Source organism: Molossus molossus, unplaced genomic scaffold (genome assembly GCF_014108415.1).
Source record: "Molossus molossus isolate mMolMol1 unplaced genomic scaffold, mMolMol1.p scaffold_m16_p_19, whole genome shotgun sequence".
In the NCBI taxonomy this organism is placed as follows: Eukaryota; Metazoa; Chordata; class Mammalia; order Chiroptera; family Molossidae; genus Molossus; species Molossus molossus.
In genome coordinates, this window is record NW_023425354.1 from 32943091 (window position 1) to 32963116 (window position 20026).

At 38.3% G+C, this 20026-nt stretch overlaps 1 protein-coding gene across 13 annotated transcripts in view; it reads right to left on the minus strand.

The window, feature by feature from the left end:
* GPATCH8 (G-patch domain containing 8) overlaps window positions 1-20026 on the minus strand; it is an 85048-nt gene that overhangs the window by 16591 nt on the left and 48431 nt on the right. For 6 of the 13 annotated variants that reach the window (XM_036267792.1, XM_036267793.1, XM_036267791.1 and 3 more), the window contains 4 exons: window positions 19679-19723; window positions 17621-17688; window positions 16848-16934; window positions 10532-10675 (listed from right to left, as the gene is read on the minus strand). In XM_036267792.1, coding sequence (XP_036123685.1) covers window positions 10532-10675; window positions 16848-16934; window positions 17621-17647 — 258 coding nt within the window. In that variant the 5' untranslated portion in view covers window positions 17648-17688; window positions 19679-19723. Of the gene's footprint in view, window positions 1-10531; window positions 10676-16847; window positions 16935-17620; window positions 17689-18517; window positions 18534-19678; window positions 19724-20026 lie in introns of those variants that run through there. The other 7 variants (XM_036267786.1, XM_036267794.1, XM_036267787.1 and 4 more) reach the window with 3 other exon arrangements.

Consider the following 20026-nt stretch of genomic DNA (forward strand, 5'->3'; position numbering starts at 1 on the left):
AAATTATTCTTTATTTCAGTTAGTGCCTCCATCATTTCTGACTGTGCATCCTTCACTTATGACTGCTCCTTTTTTATGCTCTTGAGGCCCTCACTAAGTTCGCTGAGGTTCTAAGTTCATTGAGCATCTTTTTAAGCAGTGCTTTGAACTCAGCATCTGTTAGGTTATCTCCATTTTGCTTAGTTCTTTTCCTGGGATTTTGTTCTGTTCTTTCATTTGGGACCTGTTTCTTTGTCTCCTCATTTTGGCTGCCTCCCTGTGTTTGTTTCTATGAGACTAGATGCTGCTTGTTTGAAAGAATTTAGGAAAACCTGAAGCAGGATCCAAGACAGGCCAATCCTATGGTTAAGCAACTGGCAACAGCTTGGGTCGGCCTGAAAGTTGGGTGGGGTGGGGCAACCAGTGTGAGCCAGGTTGCTGGAGTCCCAGATGTGGTGGCTGTCTGCTGCCCCAGGGAATGGTTCACCAAAGAAACAAACACCTCTGACAACACATCTTTCCCGGAGAAAGCCCCCTCTCCAGCCCTCGTTCCAATACCAAACAGCTCAGTTCTGCCCTGTATGCCTCTGGCGCCCCTCAAGCTGCCTCCCCTCCAAGTTTAGAGGGAGTCCGATAAGTCCGTGCGCGGGCCCTTTAAGAGGAGCTGCCTGGGGCTCCAGCCACTTCAACCTCCCTGAGCCTCAGTTCCTGCTGGTTTTTCCATCCAAAAGTTATGGGGACTTCTCTTCCTGGCACTGGCACCCTGAGCAGGGTGACTGGTGTGGGATGGGGACCCCTCAGTCCTCAGGGAGGACATTCCCAGCCGAGGTATCCTCCTGATTTTTATCCACCACACATGGGTGTGGGACCAGCCAGTCGCGCCTCTGCCCCTCCTACCAGTCTCGATGTGGCTGCTTCTTTAAACCCGTAGTTGTATGACTTCCATTCAGCTTGATTCCAGGCAGTTTTGAATGATGGTTGTTCTGTAGTGATGTGGTTGTGGGAGGATGCGATACTGCGTTTACCTACCCGCCATCTTGACCAGAAGTAAGTGTGTGTGTGTGTGTGTGTGTGTGTGTGTGTGTGTGTTTAATCCTCATCCGAGGACATTTTTGCATTTATCTTCTGATAGAGCACGATGGAGAAAGGGGGGGGGGGACATCGACGGGCTGCCACCCGCACCCCAACCGGGGCTGGGGACAAACTGCAATCGAGGTACGTGCCCTTAGCAGGAACCAATCCCAGGCCTCTCTGATCCACAGCCGAAGGTCTAACCGCTGAGCCAAGCGGGCCAGGGTATCCTCTATGTTAATGTTAACAATCCTGTATACCCCAAATCCATGGCCTCATCTCCCCAATGTTTCCTGCTTCGCTCTTGTAACATAACAATGTGTGTTTCCTCTCCCAAACTGAACTAATTATACTGTAGTTGTTACTCAGCCAGGTTATTCTGATTCAAGTCTGTGTTTGATGCTTCTGGATGAGACCAACCAGGACATCACCATGTGCTGAGGAAGGGAAAATACCAGGAGAGGACACAAAGTCTCAGCATTAAAGTACTCAGGGAAGGAAGATTACAGTTAATTGAGGGAGTATAAATTACTAGATAGATGTGAATTTCTTCTTTTGGCACATGGATATTAGTAAATGATGAAAGTAAATTTTATTCAGTAACAGAGAAAACAAATGTTTGGTAACAGAAAAAACTAAACACTAGTGCTGATTACAAATACTGAAAAAAAAAATTAGAGGAAAAAAAGAAGTATACATTGTTTTTGCTGGGTAAGAGTAATACTAATTAGTCATTTATGACAATACTTATCTTTTAAGCTCAATTATTTTATAACACAATGACTACTAATATCATTTGGTAAATATCAAATTAATTTGTCATAAAATCACTGGTAATGATTGCATTTTGTGCTCAGGTATTCAGCAAAAGGCCTTAAAAGCATGGTATAGTCTTTTAATACCAGGTGTGCCTGCTTTGAGCTATTTCTTTCGCTCGCTCTCCTTCTCTCTCTCACTCACATACACACTCACTCACCATAACCACCATACCACCAAAATTTAAGCTGGATAAATGGGATCTTAAAAATAATTTTACTGAAACATAATTCACAAACCATAAAATTCACCCATTTAAAGTGTAAAATTTGGTGGGCACAGTACATTCACAGAGTTGTACAACCATCACCACTATCTAATACTAGAACATTTCCATTACCCCAAAAGAAACCCCATACCCGTTAGCAGTCACTCCCTATTTCCCTTTTCCACCCAGTCCCTGGAAACCTAACCTACATTCCACATGGATTTGCTTATTCTAGACTTATCATATAAATCAAATCATACAATATGGGATGGTCTTTGTAGGGATATATCACTTTGTTTATCCACTCATCAGTTGATGGATTTTTAGGTTGTTTCTATTTTCTGGCTATTATGAATAATGCAGCTATGGACAATCTTGTACAAGTTTTGGTGTTGACATATATTTTCATTTCTATTGGGTATATACTGGTCATATGATAACTCTATATTTAATATTTTGAGGAACGGCCAAACTGTTTTCCAGAAGGGTTGCCTCATTTTACAACCCCATTAGCAATGTAGAGAGTTCCAATTTCCTCCTATCCTCTCCAACATCTGTTAATGAGTCTTTTTACTTTTAGCCATCAGATTAGGCATGACATTGTGTTTCTGTGGAATGCTATTGTGTTTTTTATGGATAGTAAGTTTTAAGTATATCTACATAGCCCTCTAGGTCTTATCTGGAGGCAAAGATCTGCCCTCTATGTAACATTTTAAGAATCATAATTCAGCCCAGCCGGTGTGGCTCAGTGGGTGAGCATCGACCCATGCACTAAGAGGTTGCCAACTGGATTCTAGTTGGGGCACATGCCCAGGTTATGGGCCCGATCCCCAATGGGGGACATGCGGGAGGCAGTCAATCGATGTTCTCTCTCATCGATGTTTCTCTCTCTCTTTCCCTCTCCCTTCCTCTCACTCTAAAATCAATAAAGAAAAAAAAGAGAAAAAAAAAGATTTGTAATTCATAAGAGCTGTTTTGGGCCCAAAACATATGGAACAGCAGTAACCTAGTTTAGAGCTCTTTTCAGCACCATCACTCACAAACTTATTATTCCTTAAGTTGCTTTAATTTTTCAGACTACAACAGAACATATAGTTTCAGCCTAGAATATCCACCACAGTGCAACACTGTGATGTATAATATAAGTATACAGCAGGTTCTTGAATAATGTTATTTCATTAAAAAGTTTATGAGAGCCTGGCTGGTGTGGCTTAGTGGTTGAGCATTGACCCATGCACCAAGAGGTCGCTGGTTTGATTCCCGGTCAGGGCACATGCCCAGGTTGTGGGCCGGATCCCCAGTGGGGATATGCAGGAGGTGGCCAATTGATGTCTCTCTCACTGATGTTTCTATCTCTCTCCCTCTCCCTTCTTCTTGCTCTCTAAAATCAATAAAGAAAAATTATTTAAAAAAAAAAAAAAAAAGATTTATAAGGAAAAAAACAAAACAAAACAATTAATTCCTGGTAGGGGCCACTGTCTGTGTAGTTTGTACATTCTCCCCAAGTCTATGTGGGTTTTTTCCCGGGTACTCATTTCCTCCCACATCCCTAAGATGAACTGGTGTGTCTACACACTGTCCCAGTCTGAGTGAGTGTGAGGATGTGGGTGGATGCACCCTGTGACGGAAGGGTGTCCTGTCCAGGGTGGGTACCAGCCTTGCTCCCTGAGCTGCTGGGAAAGGCTCTGACCACCTTCAACCCAGGTTGAAGAATAATTATGTTTTTATTAATCTTTCTTAAATGTATGTAGAGCTCACATTTGTTTCAATGTTTAATATCAGAAGTGTTTTGGGTCTTTATTTAGAAGTTTGGAATATTTTATGACCAGAAATACGCTATTGGAATTTCATTTGTTTATATCAATTAGCCTGTGATAAAATTGGTTTTGTGATATGTTGTTTTGCTTAAAGCCACAATTTCCAAGAACTTTTGAGCCACAATTTCCTAGAACATTAAGTGAGGACATACTACACGGGGGCAGAAAACAGCTTGAAAAGTGCACAACATAAATAAGGTAAAATTATTTTTACTCAAAATTTGAATTGTTGCCCTGGCCGGTTTGGCTCAGCAGTTAGAGTGTTGGTCCGTGGACCAGAGAAAATTAGAGTTGTATGCCAAAATGAAGAACAGTTAGAAATAAACAGTTAAGAGAATATAGGGTTTACCAGCAACCTTAGCTCTCAAAAGGTCTGTTTAGGGTTATCTTTGCTCACACAAGCAGACAGCTTCTCTAAACAGACAGTTTTCCAAGGTTAAAGTGATAGCTGGGTGTAAGAAGTCTATTCCCAACAAATGCAGAGGTGGTGAGTAGGTAAGATTTAACAGGTGAAAAGCCTTAAACATGCTCAATTTTTAGAAGACTGGCCAAAGGATGTCAATTTTTTTATTAGGCAAAAACAGTCCCAAAGAAAATGGCATCCACAGTGGCTAAAAGTATCACCAAACCTAAAACGTTCCTTTCTCTGCTACAGATATTAAGATAAAACAAGATGCTCAAGTTTTAAAATGTATACCTTTCTTCACAATTGCTTTGCTTTTCAAAGCATAGTATCTTCTCTTCAGTGGTAAATTGTGCTGTTTAAGTCAACATTTATGAAGCTTTGGGATTCATAAGTACTTTATGATTTTCTTAACCTATTTTATATCTTGATAATAATTTATGATTTTCTAAGGATAAACAGTCTGTAAAGACCCAAAATATAGAGTACCTATGGAATATCTTCACTGGTATATTATCTTAATGGTTTTGCTTCTCAGAAGGGTCATTTTCTTTTTCTTTTAGCCTTAAAATGATCTTCTCTTGCCTTTATTTATTTATTTATTTTAATTTTTTTTTTTTTTTTTTTTTTTATCCTCACCCGAGGACATTTTTTCATTTTTTGTTCAGGTAGAGTGGGAGGGAGAGAGAGGAACAGAGAGAGAGAGAGAAACATCGATGTAAAAGGAACACATCGAGTGGCTGCCACCCGCACAACCGACCAGGGCCGGGGACAAACTGCAACCGAGGTACGCGCCCTTAGTGGGAACCGAACCCGGGTCTCTCAGGACCGCAGGCCAATGCTCTAACCGCTGAGCCAAACCGGCCAGGGCTTCTCTTGCCTTTTAAAAAAAAATTACTTAGCTCTGTGTGCCCTCTGCCCTTGCAATTGAATATCACAACAGCACTAAAAAAGAAACCCAGTCTGCATCTCTTTAGATCTTCAGTGGCTCACCAGAGGTCCAATTGGTTTTGATGTGTTTATTGTTCCTGATGCCATATATGCCAAATATACAGAGGATCGAATGTCGTAAAATATCTTGAAAGGCAAAAATCCAGCCTTCAAGTGAAAAGTGACCACTCCAAAGTTGAATGAAGTCCTTAGTGATCATTCCTTTCATTACCATAGAATTTCTCAGAAAATATTTAAAGTCGGGACATATTTTATTTTTGAGTAATGAGAAAAACTCTAAAATTTCTGTTCCTTGTAACATATATTACTGGGTACTGAAACAGTCAACTAAAAGTAAGCAATGCTATCAAAAAGTAACTGTAAGAGTTTAGACAAAGTTAACTAAATCATATAGTAATAGATTCTGTTTTGTACAATTTAGAATAGAGCAGTTACTGATGGTTGCTATAGGCTTAATCTATTTTAGTTCAGCTATTTAAAACTCAGGAAACCACTGTTTTTATAGCTAAAACAGACCTTGGTATTAAATAAGACTTTAGTCTTTGCAAAAAATGTTAAAAAAAATCACAGGGGTTTTTACAATGAAGTTATTTTAGCAGAAAGAAGAGGCAGTCTGAAAGCATTCTTTCCTATGACCAAGGTATCAATTCTACAAGTTAAAGGAATTCCTCAAAGCTGCTTTACAATACCAGGTTTTGATTATTGGATAAGACTATCACAGATAGTTTTGAAACTGCAAGGAAACTGGATCCAACACTAAGGCACTTTTCTTTTCTTTTTTTTTTTTTTATCCTCACCCGAGGACATTTTTCTGTTCAGATAGAGCAGGAGGGAGAGAGAGGAAGAGAGAGAGAGAGAGAGAAACATCGATGTGAAGGGACACATCGAGTGGCTGCCACCCGCACGACCAACCAGGGCCGGGGACAAACTGCAACCGAGGTACGTGCCCTTAGCGGGAACCGAACCTGGGTCTCTCTGTACCGCAGGTCGACGCTCCAACCGCTGAGCCAAACTGGCCAGGGCTAAGGCAGCTTTTCAATATGCTACTTCCCCAGTGTCAAATTAGAACCTGTGGGAGCCTGTGCTGAGAGGGAAAGATGTAAGTTTGGGTCACAAACTCAAAGGTTTAGAGGAGTGTGGCAGGCAATATAATGAGTCACCCAGGATGATATAAGGGGAAAGATGAAGTGGAGACCAGAGCTAATTGGAAGGTTTACTACATATGCATGCCTTTTTGAAGAGATAGCAAATATTCAGCTTTAGACAACTGTTATGTTGAAATGTATAACTAATGTTCTTAGATATTTTAATTTTTCAAGATAAGCCAAAGCCTTAATTATATAAAGTCTCATTTAAAAAAAATTAGGAACCAATCAAAATTAAAGGGGAAAAAACTAACACTACAAAGGCCAGACAAAATACATCTGAGGAATAATTTGTGGTCTACAGTTTATGTACTAGAGGCTGGTGAAGAGACCCTTAGTGGCACAAATAAAAGAGTAAGACTGGTAAAATCCTGAGTAGGTAAAAATCCCCCAAGAAAGAAAAGCAAAACAACAACTATAAGGCACAGACAGTTATTGTGCTATAAATTTACCTATGGGAAAAAAAATGTTCTTTGGAGTTTGAAATTTAGGCCCTCTGTAAAATTAAAGAAAATGGTTTGCATTGTCATTATTGATTAGCAGACATGTTTTTTTAAAAAAGATATGCACAATAATTAAAGAGGCAGGGAGAGAGAGAGATGAAAAAATATTTAGTTTCAAAGTCAACTTTAACTTACAACTAAGTCAATAAAGGTAGAAGACAGATATTTATGCTTACTGAACACTCAGGCATATCAGAACCAATTTACAATATAAAAAGCAATCATTGGGTTATCTCTTGAAGAATGGAAAGGCATATCCTTGAAGAGCTCAAAATGTATTGAAATGATTACTTTAAAACAAGGGTTAAATTGCTGAAAGAGCCAAAATGTCCAATTAGCTTTTTCATCTTTGAAGATCAAGCTAGGACTTGATATCTGTGTATTAATGACTTTCTTCACAAAGTATCTTAGAAAATTTAAGGAAAATCTAGTGAATAGTGAGAGGCAGAACAAAACAAAACAAAAAAAACCCCACAAATGAGTGTGACTCCACAGCTCCTTTTTGAGAGATTATTTGTGTTTAATGAAGATAAGGGCATGTTCAGAACCCTGCCTATACTAAAAATTTTAATGGTTAAAATTTGATGGAAGATGCAAACTAGGGATTACTAACATAGAGTTGAATGTACTTACCTATCATCTCAGATTCATAATAATCCTGTGTGCCTTCCTGGAAGACAAGACAGGGTGTCTTTATGATTTTAAAGCATAAATGTGGAAAGTGGTAGGTCCATTTGTATGGGAAGTTCATGTCCATCAAATAAGAATTAAAAAAATAGGACCTACCTCCTCTTAGGGGTCATTTAACTGTGTTGTATCATGGTCAATTAAAAGCTCCTTAGAAAATCTAAGTTGCAGGGAAGAGTGTAACTTTACAAACATTTAGTGCTGTGCATTTTTCTGTTTATATATTTATAGTATTCTGTTTCAAGAGTCTACCATTTTCAATAAGAAAGCAGTATAAAGAAAGATGAAAAAGCCTTCATTTCAACCAAATTAAGAATATGCCACCAGCCAGCTGGTGTGGCTCAGTGGCTGAGCGTCGACTCATGCACCAAGAGGTCGTCAGTTTGATTCCCAGTCAGGACATGTGCCCAGGTTGTAGGCCCAATCCCCAATGGGGGACATGCAAGAGGCAGCCAATCGATGTTCTCTCTCATAGATGTTTCTATCTCTCTCTCCCTCTCTCTCTCTAAAAAATCAAGGAAAAAAAATTAAAAAAAAGAGAAAGATATGCCACCAAAACCCCCCCAAAATAACAAAATCATACTACATCTGTTCTTTTTTTTTTTTAACACCTAAGATGGGCTTTTGATCAAGGAAAAATTAGCTAACATGCATTCACATATAATAATTATACCAGCTAAAGATTTTTCCCCCCTAGACCAAAGATCACAGATATATTCTACATTAATGAATTCTAAGAAATCCTTAATTTTGTATTTTCACTTTGATAATAATCTAAAAAAGAGTAATAAATGAATATTTGAGATCATCTAGATGAGTGCTTTATAAATGTTTACAACATACCTGGGGAAGTTAAATGATAATAATACGTTTGTACCAAGCAAAGGCCAAATGATACCATAATACTATATATATTTGAAAGTTTTCAGTCATCACAACAGAACAGGGCTTCTCAACCTCAGCACTGATTGACATTTTGGGCCAGGTAATACTTAGTTGCAAGGAACATTCTTGTGCATAGTAAGATGTTTAGCAGCACCCTTGGCCTCCACCCACCAGATGCCAGTAGCCCCGTCCCCCTAGTTGTGATAATCAAAAATGTCTCCAGACATTGCCAAGTATCCCCTGGGGAACAAAATCTCCCCAAGTAAAAGCCATTGCAATAGGAAAAGTGGTGAGAGAATTGAGACAAACCAAAGTGCACAGGAGAATAAACATGTCAAATTCAAATGAACTAGAGATGCAACAATTTCTACGTTTCTCAAGTTGAAAGAAACATCAATAAAACATTATCACCCATCACATTGTTGTCGTTAACGTGAATTTTATTAGTTCTATAATTAACTGTAAATCTGTGTTGCTTTCATAGATTTCTCCTTAGAAAGCAAGTGCATACATTATTCAAATTTGAATTAACATTTGTCTTGGTTTATTCTTTTCTAATTAAAACTTTACTCAAGAGCCCTGGGCACAGCAGTTAGAGCATTGGCCCGTGGACTGAAGGGCTGTGGGTTTGATTCCAGTTAAGGGCACATACCTGGGTTGCAGGTTCAATCGCCGGCTTTGGTTGGGATCATGTAGGAGGCAACCAATCTATGTGTCTCTCGCACATCGATCTCTCTCTCTCCCTCTCACTTTCTCTAAAAATTAATGAAAAAATATTCTTGGGTGAGGATTAATGAAAAAACAAACAAAATACTTTACTCAAGATTCTTCTCATCAACTAAAAATACAACCTTTCTAAATGTCCTTTTGGTCCCTAAAGTTTGTTCTGAAGTCTTCTTTAACTAATCACAAAGAGTATTTAATTGAAGAAATTCTCAAGAACCCAAAAAGGTGAGTATGTACTTAGATGTAAAATGTCTTTGTTAAATCCATAAAAAATTGCTGCATTCTTCATTCTTGGCAGATTATTCTTTGAAGGAGTAATGTAATTGCTAATATATCTTTCCATATATATAGCTCTCGCAATTTCTCTTCTTCAAATCAGGCACAGCTGACAATATTAGGTGTAGTTAAATGTGGAAGAGATTGTTGCATAAAGTATAATACTATAACCAGCTTGAAAAGTATCCCTGTGGTATAAAAGTAAAGCTTAGTCAAAGTCTGCCTTTTTTACCTGTGCTCTGAAATCTTTGGTCGGTTAAAAAATAAAGCAAAGATCAAAAAAAAATGTTGGTTTAACAGGTTCAGCTTAAGAGATCATTCCTTCAATGCCCATAAATCTTACAAGTTTAACAAATACAACTTTGTACCTCCACCAAAGACCTAACAAGTTCTGCTAGTCACCCAAGATCAAATGGCTCAAAATTCTTTAATAACCCAGAATTGTGCTGTAGATTTAAAGATTAATTTCCTCCTTCTAAAATCCCTCTAGGGAATTATTGTTACGTTTTCTATGCCAGTAACTAGTTAGGTACAAGTTTTTTTCCTAAATCAAAAAAAAAAAAAAAAAAAAAAGATTGCAAGGGAAATGTAATTCATTTTTCAGCAAGCTTTTCAACAGGTAGCATCAGAGTCTTTTGTTAAAGTTAAGATAGCATCTAATTTTATTTTCCTTCTCAAGATTTATCTACCTTCCAAGGGTATAACAAAATGACTTACTGATAGGAAAGAGTAGCTAATAAAGCATGAAATCTTTTATACAGAAGATGAAACGACCAGTCTGGGATAACTGTTCAAAGTATAACATATTCATAAAGGGAGAAAGAAAAAAATTTTTTATGCAAGATTTATTAAGTTCACAATTCTTCACTCTACATAAAATGTTGGAATGGGGAGGTCTATGTCAGGACTTCTGTCACTGAAAAAATCAAGTCAGATGATGTCATATAAAGACTGGAAAATACAAGAAACCATAGTCACCAAGTTTTTTGGATCCACTCAAAATTCAATAGTTGTAACAACAAATAAAGTATCTTTTTGTTTGTTAGCAAATAATTATTCCTCACCTGCTTGTGTGCATGATCATAGGAATTGATATGGTTGTCAAATTCCTGATGTTTCTGATACTGCTTATCACAGAGTTCACAGTAAAAGTTGGCTCTGAGGTCTTCCAATGCTTTGGCAATTGCCTTCTCTTTGTCAACATAATCCTGTAAGAACCATAAAATACAAACAAAAAATGAACTTGGTAGAATTTTAAGTGAATTTTGCAAAGAAGTAGTCTTACCTGATGAAAGAAAAAAGGGCTTTCATAAAATTTAGTGGTACAAGTAAAAGCTGGATGAAACGTTAAGTGGTAATTTGGTGGGGTAATTTGTGTGTGGTTATACTAACAGTTGTCTTCAAATAAACAAACATTCTAAAGTTTAATTACTACTTTCCTTTTTTGCAGTATGTTGACTAGATACTATGGCAACCCCTACGTTTAACCCTGGCTTAAAAAAACCCAACAAATCAGATACATCAAACATAATTTTTATTGCACTGAAGGAGACATAGAAGGAAATCCGAGAAAAGCAATGGGAGAAGAAAAACAACAAAACAAAACAAAAAATCAACTATGATCTGAAACTGAAATCAGAGCTATGACAGGCAAGGGCTCTCCTTTGGACATATGGGTGACATTGGAGCTTGGGGTTTGAGTAAGGTTGGGGAGCTAAACCTGAGAAGCCTCATGTAATAAGCAAAAGAACTTAAAAGTAGGCTGGAGAGGTACCAGGATCTCTGAGTCTTGCCAGAGGGAATAAAAAATACTCTCAGAGCCGTGGCTAGTGTGGCTCAATTGGTTAGAGCATCATCCCAATACGTCAAGGTTGTGGGTTTGATCCCCGGTCAGGACACATACAAGAATCAATCATGAGCCCTGGCCAGTTTGGCTCAGTGGTTAGAGCGTCGGCCTGCGGTCCTGAGAGACCCGGGTTCGGTTCCCGCTAAGGGCATGTACTTCGGTTGCAGTTTGTCCCCGGCCCTGGTTGGTCGTGCGGGTGGCAGCCACTCGATGTGTCCCTTCACGTCGATGTTTCTGTCTGTCTCTCCCTTCCTCTCTCTCCCTCCCACTCTATCTGTACAGAAAATGGAAAAATATCCTCGGGTGAGGATTAAAAAAAAAGAATCAATCATGAGCCCTGGCCGGTTTGGCTCAGTGGTTAGTGTGTCGGCCTGCGGACCAGAGAGTCCTGGGTTCGGTTTCCACTAAGGGCATGCACCTCAATTGCAGTTTGTCCCCGGCCTGGTTGCGGTTGTGTGGGTGGCAGCCAGTTGATGTGTCTCTCTCGTATCGATGTTTCTCTCTCTCTCTCTCTTCCCTCCTCTCTCCCTCCCGCTTTATCTGAAGATAAATGCAAAAATGTCCTTGGGTGAGGATTAAAAAAAAAACCAATCAATGAATGCATAAATAAGTGAAACAACAAATTGATGTCTCTAAAACTAATGGTAAGTAATAAAATAAATAAATATATAAATTAACAACAACAACAAAATACTCCACATAAAGTACCTAGCTGACAGTATGAAAAAGGGATAGACATGCCCTGGACAGTTTGGCTTAGCAGTTAGAGCGTCAGCCTGTGGACAGAAGAGTCTCGGGTTTGATTTCTGGTCAAGGGCAGGTGCCTGGGTTGCAGGTTTGATCCCTGGCCTGGATTGCTGTCTTGTGGGAGGCAACCAACAGATGTGTCTCTCTCACATCAATGCTCCCCGTTCCCCTTCCAATCTACAAAAAAAAAAAAAAAAATCAATGGAAAAGTATTCTTGGGTGAGGTGTAACAACAACAACAACAAAACACAAAACAAACAAAAAAACACCCCACTAGCTGATAGAGTCAATTATAATGAAAGGGGGAAGTTAAAGTGTTCTAGAGTCCTTCTAGTGATTGGGATGGAGTTAACTTTAGACTTTGTTCAAGTAAGCATAATTTGTATTCAAATTCCAAGGGTAATTATTAGAAGAATGTAAGTTATAAAGAAGGAAAAGAATAAGAAAACTTCCATTTTATAAAGGTAAGAAAGGACAATAAGACACAGAAAAATATAAAGTAAAAAAATGGTAGAAAGAGATTTATAATTACAAGAAATATAAATGAACTAAAATATTGTTAGAAAAGCAAAATCCAACTACATGCTGATTATAAGAGATCCCCCTAAAACACAGGACTCAGAAAGTTGGAAGTTAAAAGACAAAAAGACAGAATAAGATATGCCAGGCTAATACTAACCAAAAAAAAGCTGGAGTAACCGTATTAATATTCAACTTTTTAGACTTTAAGGCAAAAAGCATTGCTTGAGCCCTGGCCGGTTTGGCTCAGTGGTTAGAGTGTTGGCCTGCGGAATGAAGGGTCACGGGTTCGATTCCTGGTCAAGGGCATGTACCTGGGTTGCAGGTTCGATCCCTGACACAGGCTGTGATAATGCGGGAGGCAATCAATTGATGTCTGTTTTTCTCTCCCTCTCTTCCTTCTAGTCTATTTAAAAATCAATGAAAAAATATCCTCATGATTGATTCTTTTTTTTTTAATCCTCACCCGAGGATTAACAACAACAAAAAAACATTACTTGAGACTGTGCCCAGTTATGGAGTTAAATACTATGAGGCTATTCTCCAAATAAGCTATACTGTTAATTTCGAAATGCCAACACAGATATGTTAGGTATTCACTGTTTTTTTGTTTTATCCTTACCTGAGGACATTTTTTGATATTTTGTTCAGCTAGAATGGGAGGGAGGGAGGGAGGGAGGGAGAGAGAGAGAGAGAGAGAGAGAGAGAGAGAGAGAGAGAGAGAGAGAGAGAGAAACATCGATGTGAAAGGGACACATCGAGTAGTTGCTACCCACACGACTCAATCGGGGCCGGGGACAAACTGCAATCGAGGTACGTGCCCTTAGCGGGAACCGAACCCAGGTCTCTCCAGACTGCAGGCTGAGGCTCTAACCGCTGAGCAAAACCGGTCAGGGCTGTTTTTTTTTTTTTTAATCCTCACCTGAGGACATTTTTTGTTCAGATAGAGTGGGAGGAAGGGAGAGGGAGAGGGAGCGGGGGAGAGGAAGAGAGAGAGAGAGAGAAACATCGATGTGAAAGGGCCACATCAAGTGGCTGCCACCTACCTGCACAACCCAACCAGGACCGGAGACAAACCACAACTGAGGTACATGCCCTTAGCCGGAACCGAACCTGGGTCTCTTTGGACCGCAAGCCAATGCTCTAACTGCTGAGCCAAACTGGCCAGGGCAGATATTCACTGGTTTTAATGAGGTTTTCTGGCTCAAAAATGTGCGACTGACCCAAGGAGATGGTCCAGTATGCCTCACCTAGACATCAAGTTTCATCTCCGGTCAGGTTACATACAAGAAGCAACCGATGAGTGCAAAGATGGGTGGAACAATATATCAATGTTTCTCTCTCTCTCTCTAATATCAATAAATAAATTTAAAAACTAGACACCAAAAGACATCTCAAAGCAAGATGAGTATATTCATTTGATATGGGTAGCACAGAAGAATGAAAAGGGGAAAGGAAAGATAAATGATTTATACATATTTTCTAGTCTTTTACAGCAGGATAGATGCATTACTCTCACAATGAGTAACTCCTTTGAGTTAAGAGACCTAAAAAGAAGTCTCATTTCAAAGGCTTCTAAGATTGGTCTTCTTTTCAGTATCGTATCTTTTGGATACACTTTCAGTGCAGCTCTAGTATGTATCATCTAGCTACCATTTATCACATGAGATACTAGTCAGCAAGAAAAGGTTGCTGTATTTTGTGGAAAGACAATAAAGAACTACTTTGGATCATTCGTTAAAACTGAAAAGTGAACATAAAGCACATTATGATTTTTGCCCCATCCCGGGCAGTTTCATTTTGTTTGGCTGTTAAGCAAATTGTGGGCATTCTTCCTTTAAAAAAAAAAAAATCCTCACTGGAGGACATTTCTGCATTTATCTTCAGATAGAGCGGGAGGGAGAGAGGGGGAAGAGAGAGAGAGAGAGAGAGAGAGAGAGAGAAACATCGATGTGAGAGAGACACATCAACTTGCTGCCACCCACACAACCCCAACCGGGGCCAGAGACAAACTGCAACTAAGGTACATGCCCTATGGGAACCAAACCCAGGTCTCTGGTCTGTGGGCAGATGCTCTAACCACTGAGCAACTGCCCAGGGCATGGGTATTCTTCCTTATCAGTGCTGGTTTCCCCCCAACATAAAAATTAAAAAGCTCACTTTCCCAACCTCCCTTAAAACTAAGGTACAGGAATGTGATCGACCTTCTTCCTGTCAGATGAATCTACATGAGACTGATTCAAAAGTGAGCAGTATGAATAACAGATGCTAAGCAGAATCCATCTTCTAGCAATGGTGACTGCAGAAACATATCTTGATTCTATTTTAATTTTTACTTAATTCTATAAGATATTGTTCTTTATAGTGTCTACACAGATTAGGAAGATTTACTCTTCCAAAAAAAAAAAAAAATCAGATGATTAGGTCTGATTCCAGGCAAGGGCATGTACCTGGGTTGCATGTTCGATCCCCACCCTGTCAGGTACATACAGAAGGCAACCAATCGATGTCCCTCCCCTTCCATTCTCTCTCTCAAAAATAATCAATGGAAAAAATATCCTTGGGTGAGGATTAACAACAGCAACAAAAATCATATTTCTTCATTTCCAAACATAGGGATTTTTCTTTCTTTTCTTTTTCTTTTTTTTTACTGATTTTTGGCTAGATAACTTAATTTTAGTTCTTTGAAATTTGTTGACACAGAATATGATAAAAAAAATTTGTTTAAATAAATGCTCCATATGTTTGAAATTTATTATTATTTTTAAATCTCATAAGAGGATATGTTTTTATTAATTTTAGAGAGAAACAAAGGGAAAGAGAGAAAGACGGAAAAAAACATCGACACGAGAGAGAAACATTAATTGGTTGCCTCCCATTTGCACCCCAAACAGGGATCAAATTGAAACCTAGGTATGTGCTGTGACCAGGAATCAAACTCACCACCTTTTGGTGTGGGGGACGATGCTCCAACTAACTGAGCCAACTGGCCAAGGCTGAAATTTCTTATTTTCAAAGTGATTAGGTGCATAGTTTGCTTTAGGTGAGGTTTGTTTATGTTGTCCAAATCTTCCAAACATCCTTGCTAATAAGTTTTTTCTCTACTTCTTCTATCAATTACTAAGACAGGTATATTAAAATCTTCCACTACGGTGGTGGTTATAACATTTCTCCATGTAGTTGTCAGTTTTTGCTTTATATATTTTTTTATGGTAGAACACATTAAAAAAAATAAATTTCCCTTTCTCCTCCCATTTTATATGATAATCAGTTTTTTTTCTTTTTAATCCTTACCTGAGGACATCTTTCGATATTTTGTTCAGATAGAGTGGGAGGGAGAGAGAGAGAGAAACATCGACGTGAAAGGGACACATGGAGTGGTTGCCACCCGCATGACCCAAACAGGGCCAGGGACAAACTGCAACCAGAGTACGTGCCCTTAGCGGGAACGGAACCCGGGTCTCTCTGGACTGCAGGCCAATGCTCTAACCGCTGAGCCAAACCGGCCAGGGCAATAATCAGTTTTTATATGATAATCTTAGCTAAGCCTGTTTCTTATCTACAAATTTACCTATTTTTATGGTAGAGATTGGGCATACTACAACATCTTGAAAAACATTTTCCCTGGTCAGTCTTTTTAAAAGCTAATTTTAACATATTCTAAGATGCAGTTTTCTATAATTAGCCCCTTAAAAGAAAAATACTGAATGAAATTCTCAATTTATTTGCTATTCTTAAAACACCTCATCCATTAAAAAGAATACGCTTATCAATAGGTATCAAGCTCTCAAAGGACTCTTTTCCTCCACTCCTCAAAGGACTCTTAATCTTTACTGCTATTACCAGTGATTTTTTCTTTTTTAAATATATTTTTATTGCTTTTTTAGAGAGAGAGGAAGGGAGAAATAGAAACATCTGGCTGCCTCCTGCACGCCTCCTACAGGGGATAGAGTCTGCAATCCAGGCATGTGCCCTGACTGGAACAGGGACCTCAGTCCATGGGACAATACTCAATCCACTGAACCACACTGGCCCGGCAGGCACTGTGTTTTCAAACCCAAATGCAATCTTCCAACAGATGTATGAAGTGAGTATTATTATCTCTATAGTGTTTACAGAGGCAATAAATAGGAAAGTTCAGAAACTTGAGATCTATTACAAATTACCACCAAATGTCAAACAAATGCTGTTAGCAGAGATCTTTTGCAATAAAAACATCTCTTTCAGTGTGAGCACCTCACATGCAAGAAATAGCTTCATTTAAGTACCTTGTACTTCTGTCTCAATTCTTCTGTGTCTTCTTTTTCCACTTCTAAGACACGGCGCCGTTCGGTAGCATCTTCGGCATAATCAAGCTTAACAAAAATAAGTATAGTTAGTTTTAATTCCTAAAGTACCCCCAATTGGCTATTTTAAAAGTCATTTGCATAACTATAGTACTGTATGAAAAAAAATCCCACAACTGTGTATTTTGCTCAGCAACCTCTTGCTTTATTGTCACCCCGCAGAGAAAATAGCATGCACAAAAGTTCATTAATCCTTTCATGCTGGTGGTTCCCAACAGGCGTCTTTTTTTTTTTTTGGTAACAGATTTTAATTCAATGTTCTATGCCAAATTAGGAGTAAATGGAGAAAATATTTTAGGCAATGAAAAGAAGATACCACAGATGACAGCTATATACAGTTCTCTAGGGACAAAGCTTTTACCACAACAAATATTTTAAGTGTTAAGCAACACTGCCTACTGAAATGAGTGCCAGGGTCTGGGTTTAATTAAGCCTTATCTTGTTTTGTGGCATAACCCTGGGCAAACCATTCACAATTTCTTTATGCCTCAGTTAAAACAGGGTTATTATTTGCCACCTATCTGCCTCAAAGGCAACACTAAATAAAAATGTAAAATACATTTTTAAAATTCCAAAGAAAATTATTAAAACTACATTCTATCTAATAAATATATTATTGCATTGACATCTGAATTTGGAATTAATTTCAATTTTAAAAATCTCATAAAACAAATGAGCTGATGAGATCAACTTACCTCCATTTCCATGCGACCCATGCCCATGACATCATACTTGACAACAATTGGGATGGGATCTGTCCTCCCTGTAACAGGAACATACAATCAAGGTAAGATGCAAAGCTGAGCCAACAGCTCACTTTACACATTGGGTTTGGGTGGTTAGAGATCTTGCCTTGGAGTGCAGAGACCAGAAAGCTACAGTGAACCAAACACAAGCCATTCTCACAGCTTACAACCAAACCTACCTCTCCCAGTTTAAGCCCAACTAACTCTACCTTGATTGTCCTCCCAGTGAGAGTAGTTCCAAATTACTACGGCAAGACTAAATAAGTAATGCAAGCACTTCTAAGCAATGGCACCAGAAAGTTTAAAATAACTTTTCATCAAGAATCATTTCACTCTTACTATCCACTGACATCTTCCCATACACACTTTTACAACTGGTAATAAATGTATCAACTGACATGTTTAAATTAAAAAAAGCACAGTTTCAAACATGATACAGGAAAACTCTGCAACTGTAACTCAGTATGTTTAAAATTTTTTTATTTCTGAAAGATGCATTACAGTTAAGTGGGGCTATGAAAAATTTAAATAATAAGCAACAGTTAGTTGCCCTTAGAAACAAAGAACAGTGTTTCTTTTGAACTGGTGCACTGAGGTCACATTTTCCAGAGTGGATTTAACACTGGCTATGGTAATCGGTAAGCTGTGAAAAGGACTAGTTGCGAAGAAAATTGACTTTAAACTAGTCGATCTATGCTGGAGATTTTTAAAAAATGTATATTTAATCCACTCATAACCAGCCAAACAAAGCAAAATGGGGCAGACAAGCACTTTACTACCACAGCTGTTTTACATCACAACTTGCGCTGTTTATTGTGATGTAAGCCCACTGATAAGAGGACTTACCTTATCCGTTGTACACCTTTAGTGAAAAAACACAATGTTTACTTCCCTCATCATTTCACTCAGGCTGGTGTAAACAATTGTTTTTTATTTTTTGTTCTGTTATATACACACATATATATTATACCTTTGGGCTAAAAGTTAACTATTTGTCAGGCTATATCTGAGGTATTAGCAAAACCAAATTAAAAAACAAAAACAAACACCATGATCATGACTAGGTTTGGTCCTGGACAAAAAAGAAGAAACTGTTTTCAAAGTGACCAGAAACCACTTGCCTCTTAGTTGTTTTATATTTGTGGGATTAGTTTTTATCTTTAAAAAATAATGAAAAACAAATTCAGAAGTTTACTTATCACCAATATCCCACTATGTTTTAAACAATAAATAAGGAGATAATTAGGAATATCATAGTGAAAAAAATGTTTACGAATATCTCATGCCAGGAAAAAAAGTTATAAAATACAGCCTTCTCTTAGATACTACCAAAGACTGCCAGTTAAAATGAAAATGAATTACTACCTTATGCCCAATGGTATAATAAATAAGCAGTGACTGCAATCTTTAGCAAAAGGACCAAATTAAGACAGGTTATAAAAATGACTTCCTAGGTGCAATATCACTTTCATAACGTCTCAATCAGGGATTTACTGGTAAAAACAAATGGTCCAATGAAAGAATTGGAAAAAAAAAAAGACAAAGGAATTTACTTTTTTTGTTGTTTTGGTATCTTTTTTGGTCTGTCAGAATTTGTTAAGCAAGAATTAAGAATGTTTTGGCACAAATTCATTACCTCTGTAAACCCCTGTTTATAAACTCTGCATTAGTACTTTTGCCTTCTAAGGCAGTCAAAGTTTGTTTTAATTCATTTATAAATTGCAGTAGCAAGTGCTAGTGCCCATTACATTGTGGGGAAATCAAGGTTTTGACAGTATTAGAATTTAATGTTTTAACTGATTTTTTTTTGCAGTTCTAACACAAACAGATACATCCCTTCTTAACATTACCCTTTAATGAACGAGGATCAGACAAGTTGCATAAGGAAAGGAAAGGAAAATGAAAAAGACCAAGCAGAAGGATGAAGGCTACAACAGAGAAAGTAAGCCTAACATATTGGTGCACTGATGACAAAAGGAGTAATTCAGTCTGAAAATAAAAAATTACCACTGCTAAGTTTACCATCACCACAACAAGTCCAGGATCATAATGCTGTAAAAAAGAAACACCATTTGTTAGGCAGAAACCATTAGGGTAGGAAAAAGGCCTTCTAGCAGGCAGTGAGGATAGGGTAAAGTAACAAATGGGCTTTTTCCCTCCCCCAATTTCAGCTGGGGACAGAGGAAGGGCACTTCGTGCTACAGCAGTTATTTTCACACTGGACCAGGGTGTGAGATTTTTGTACTGCTACTTGAGAACATAAACAACCTCCTCTTCAATAATACGGGGGTTGGGAGGGGGGTGTTAGTTTAAAGTGAGAGAACTAGCTCTAGCTTCCAATCTCTCATTTAACTA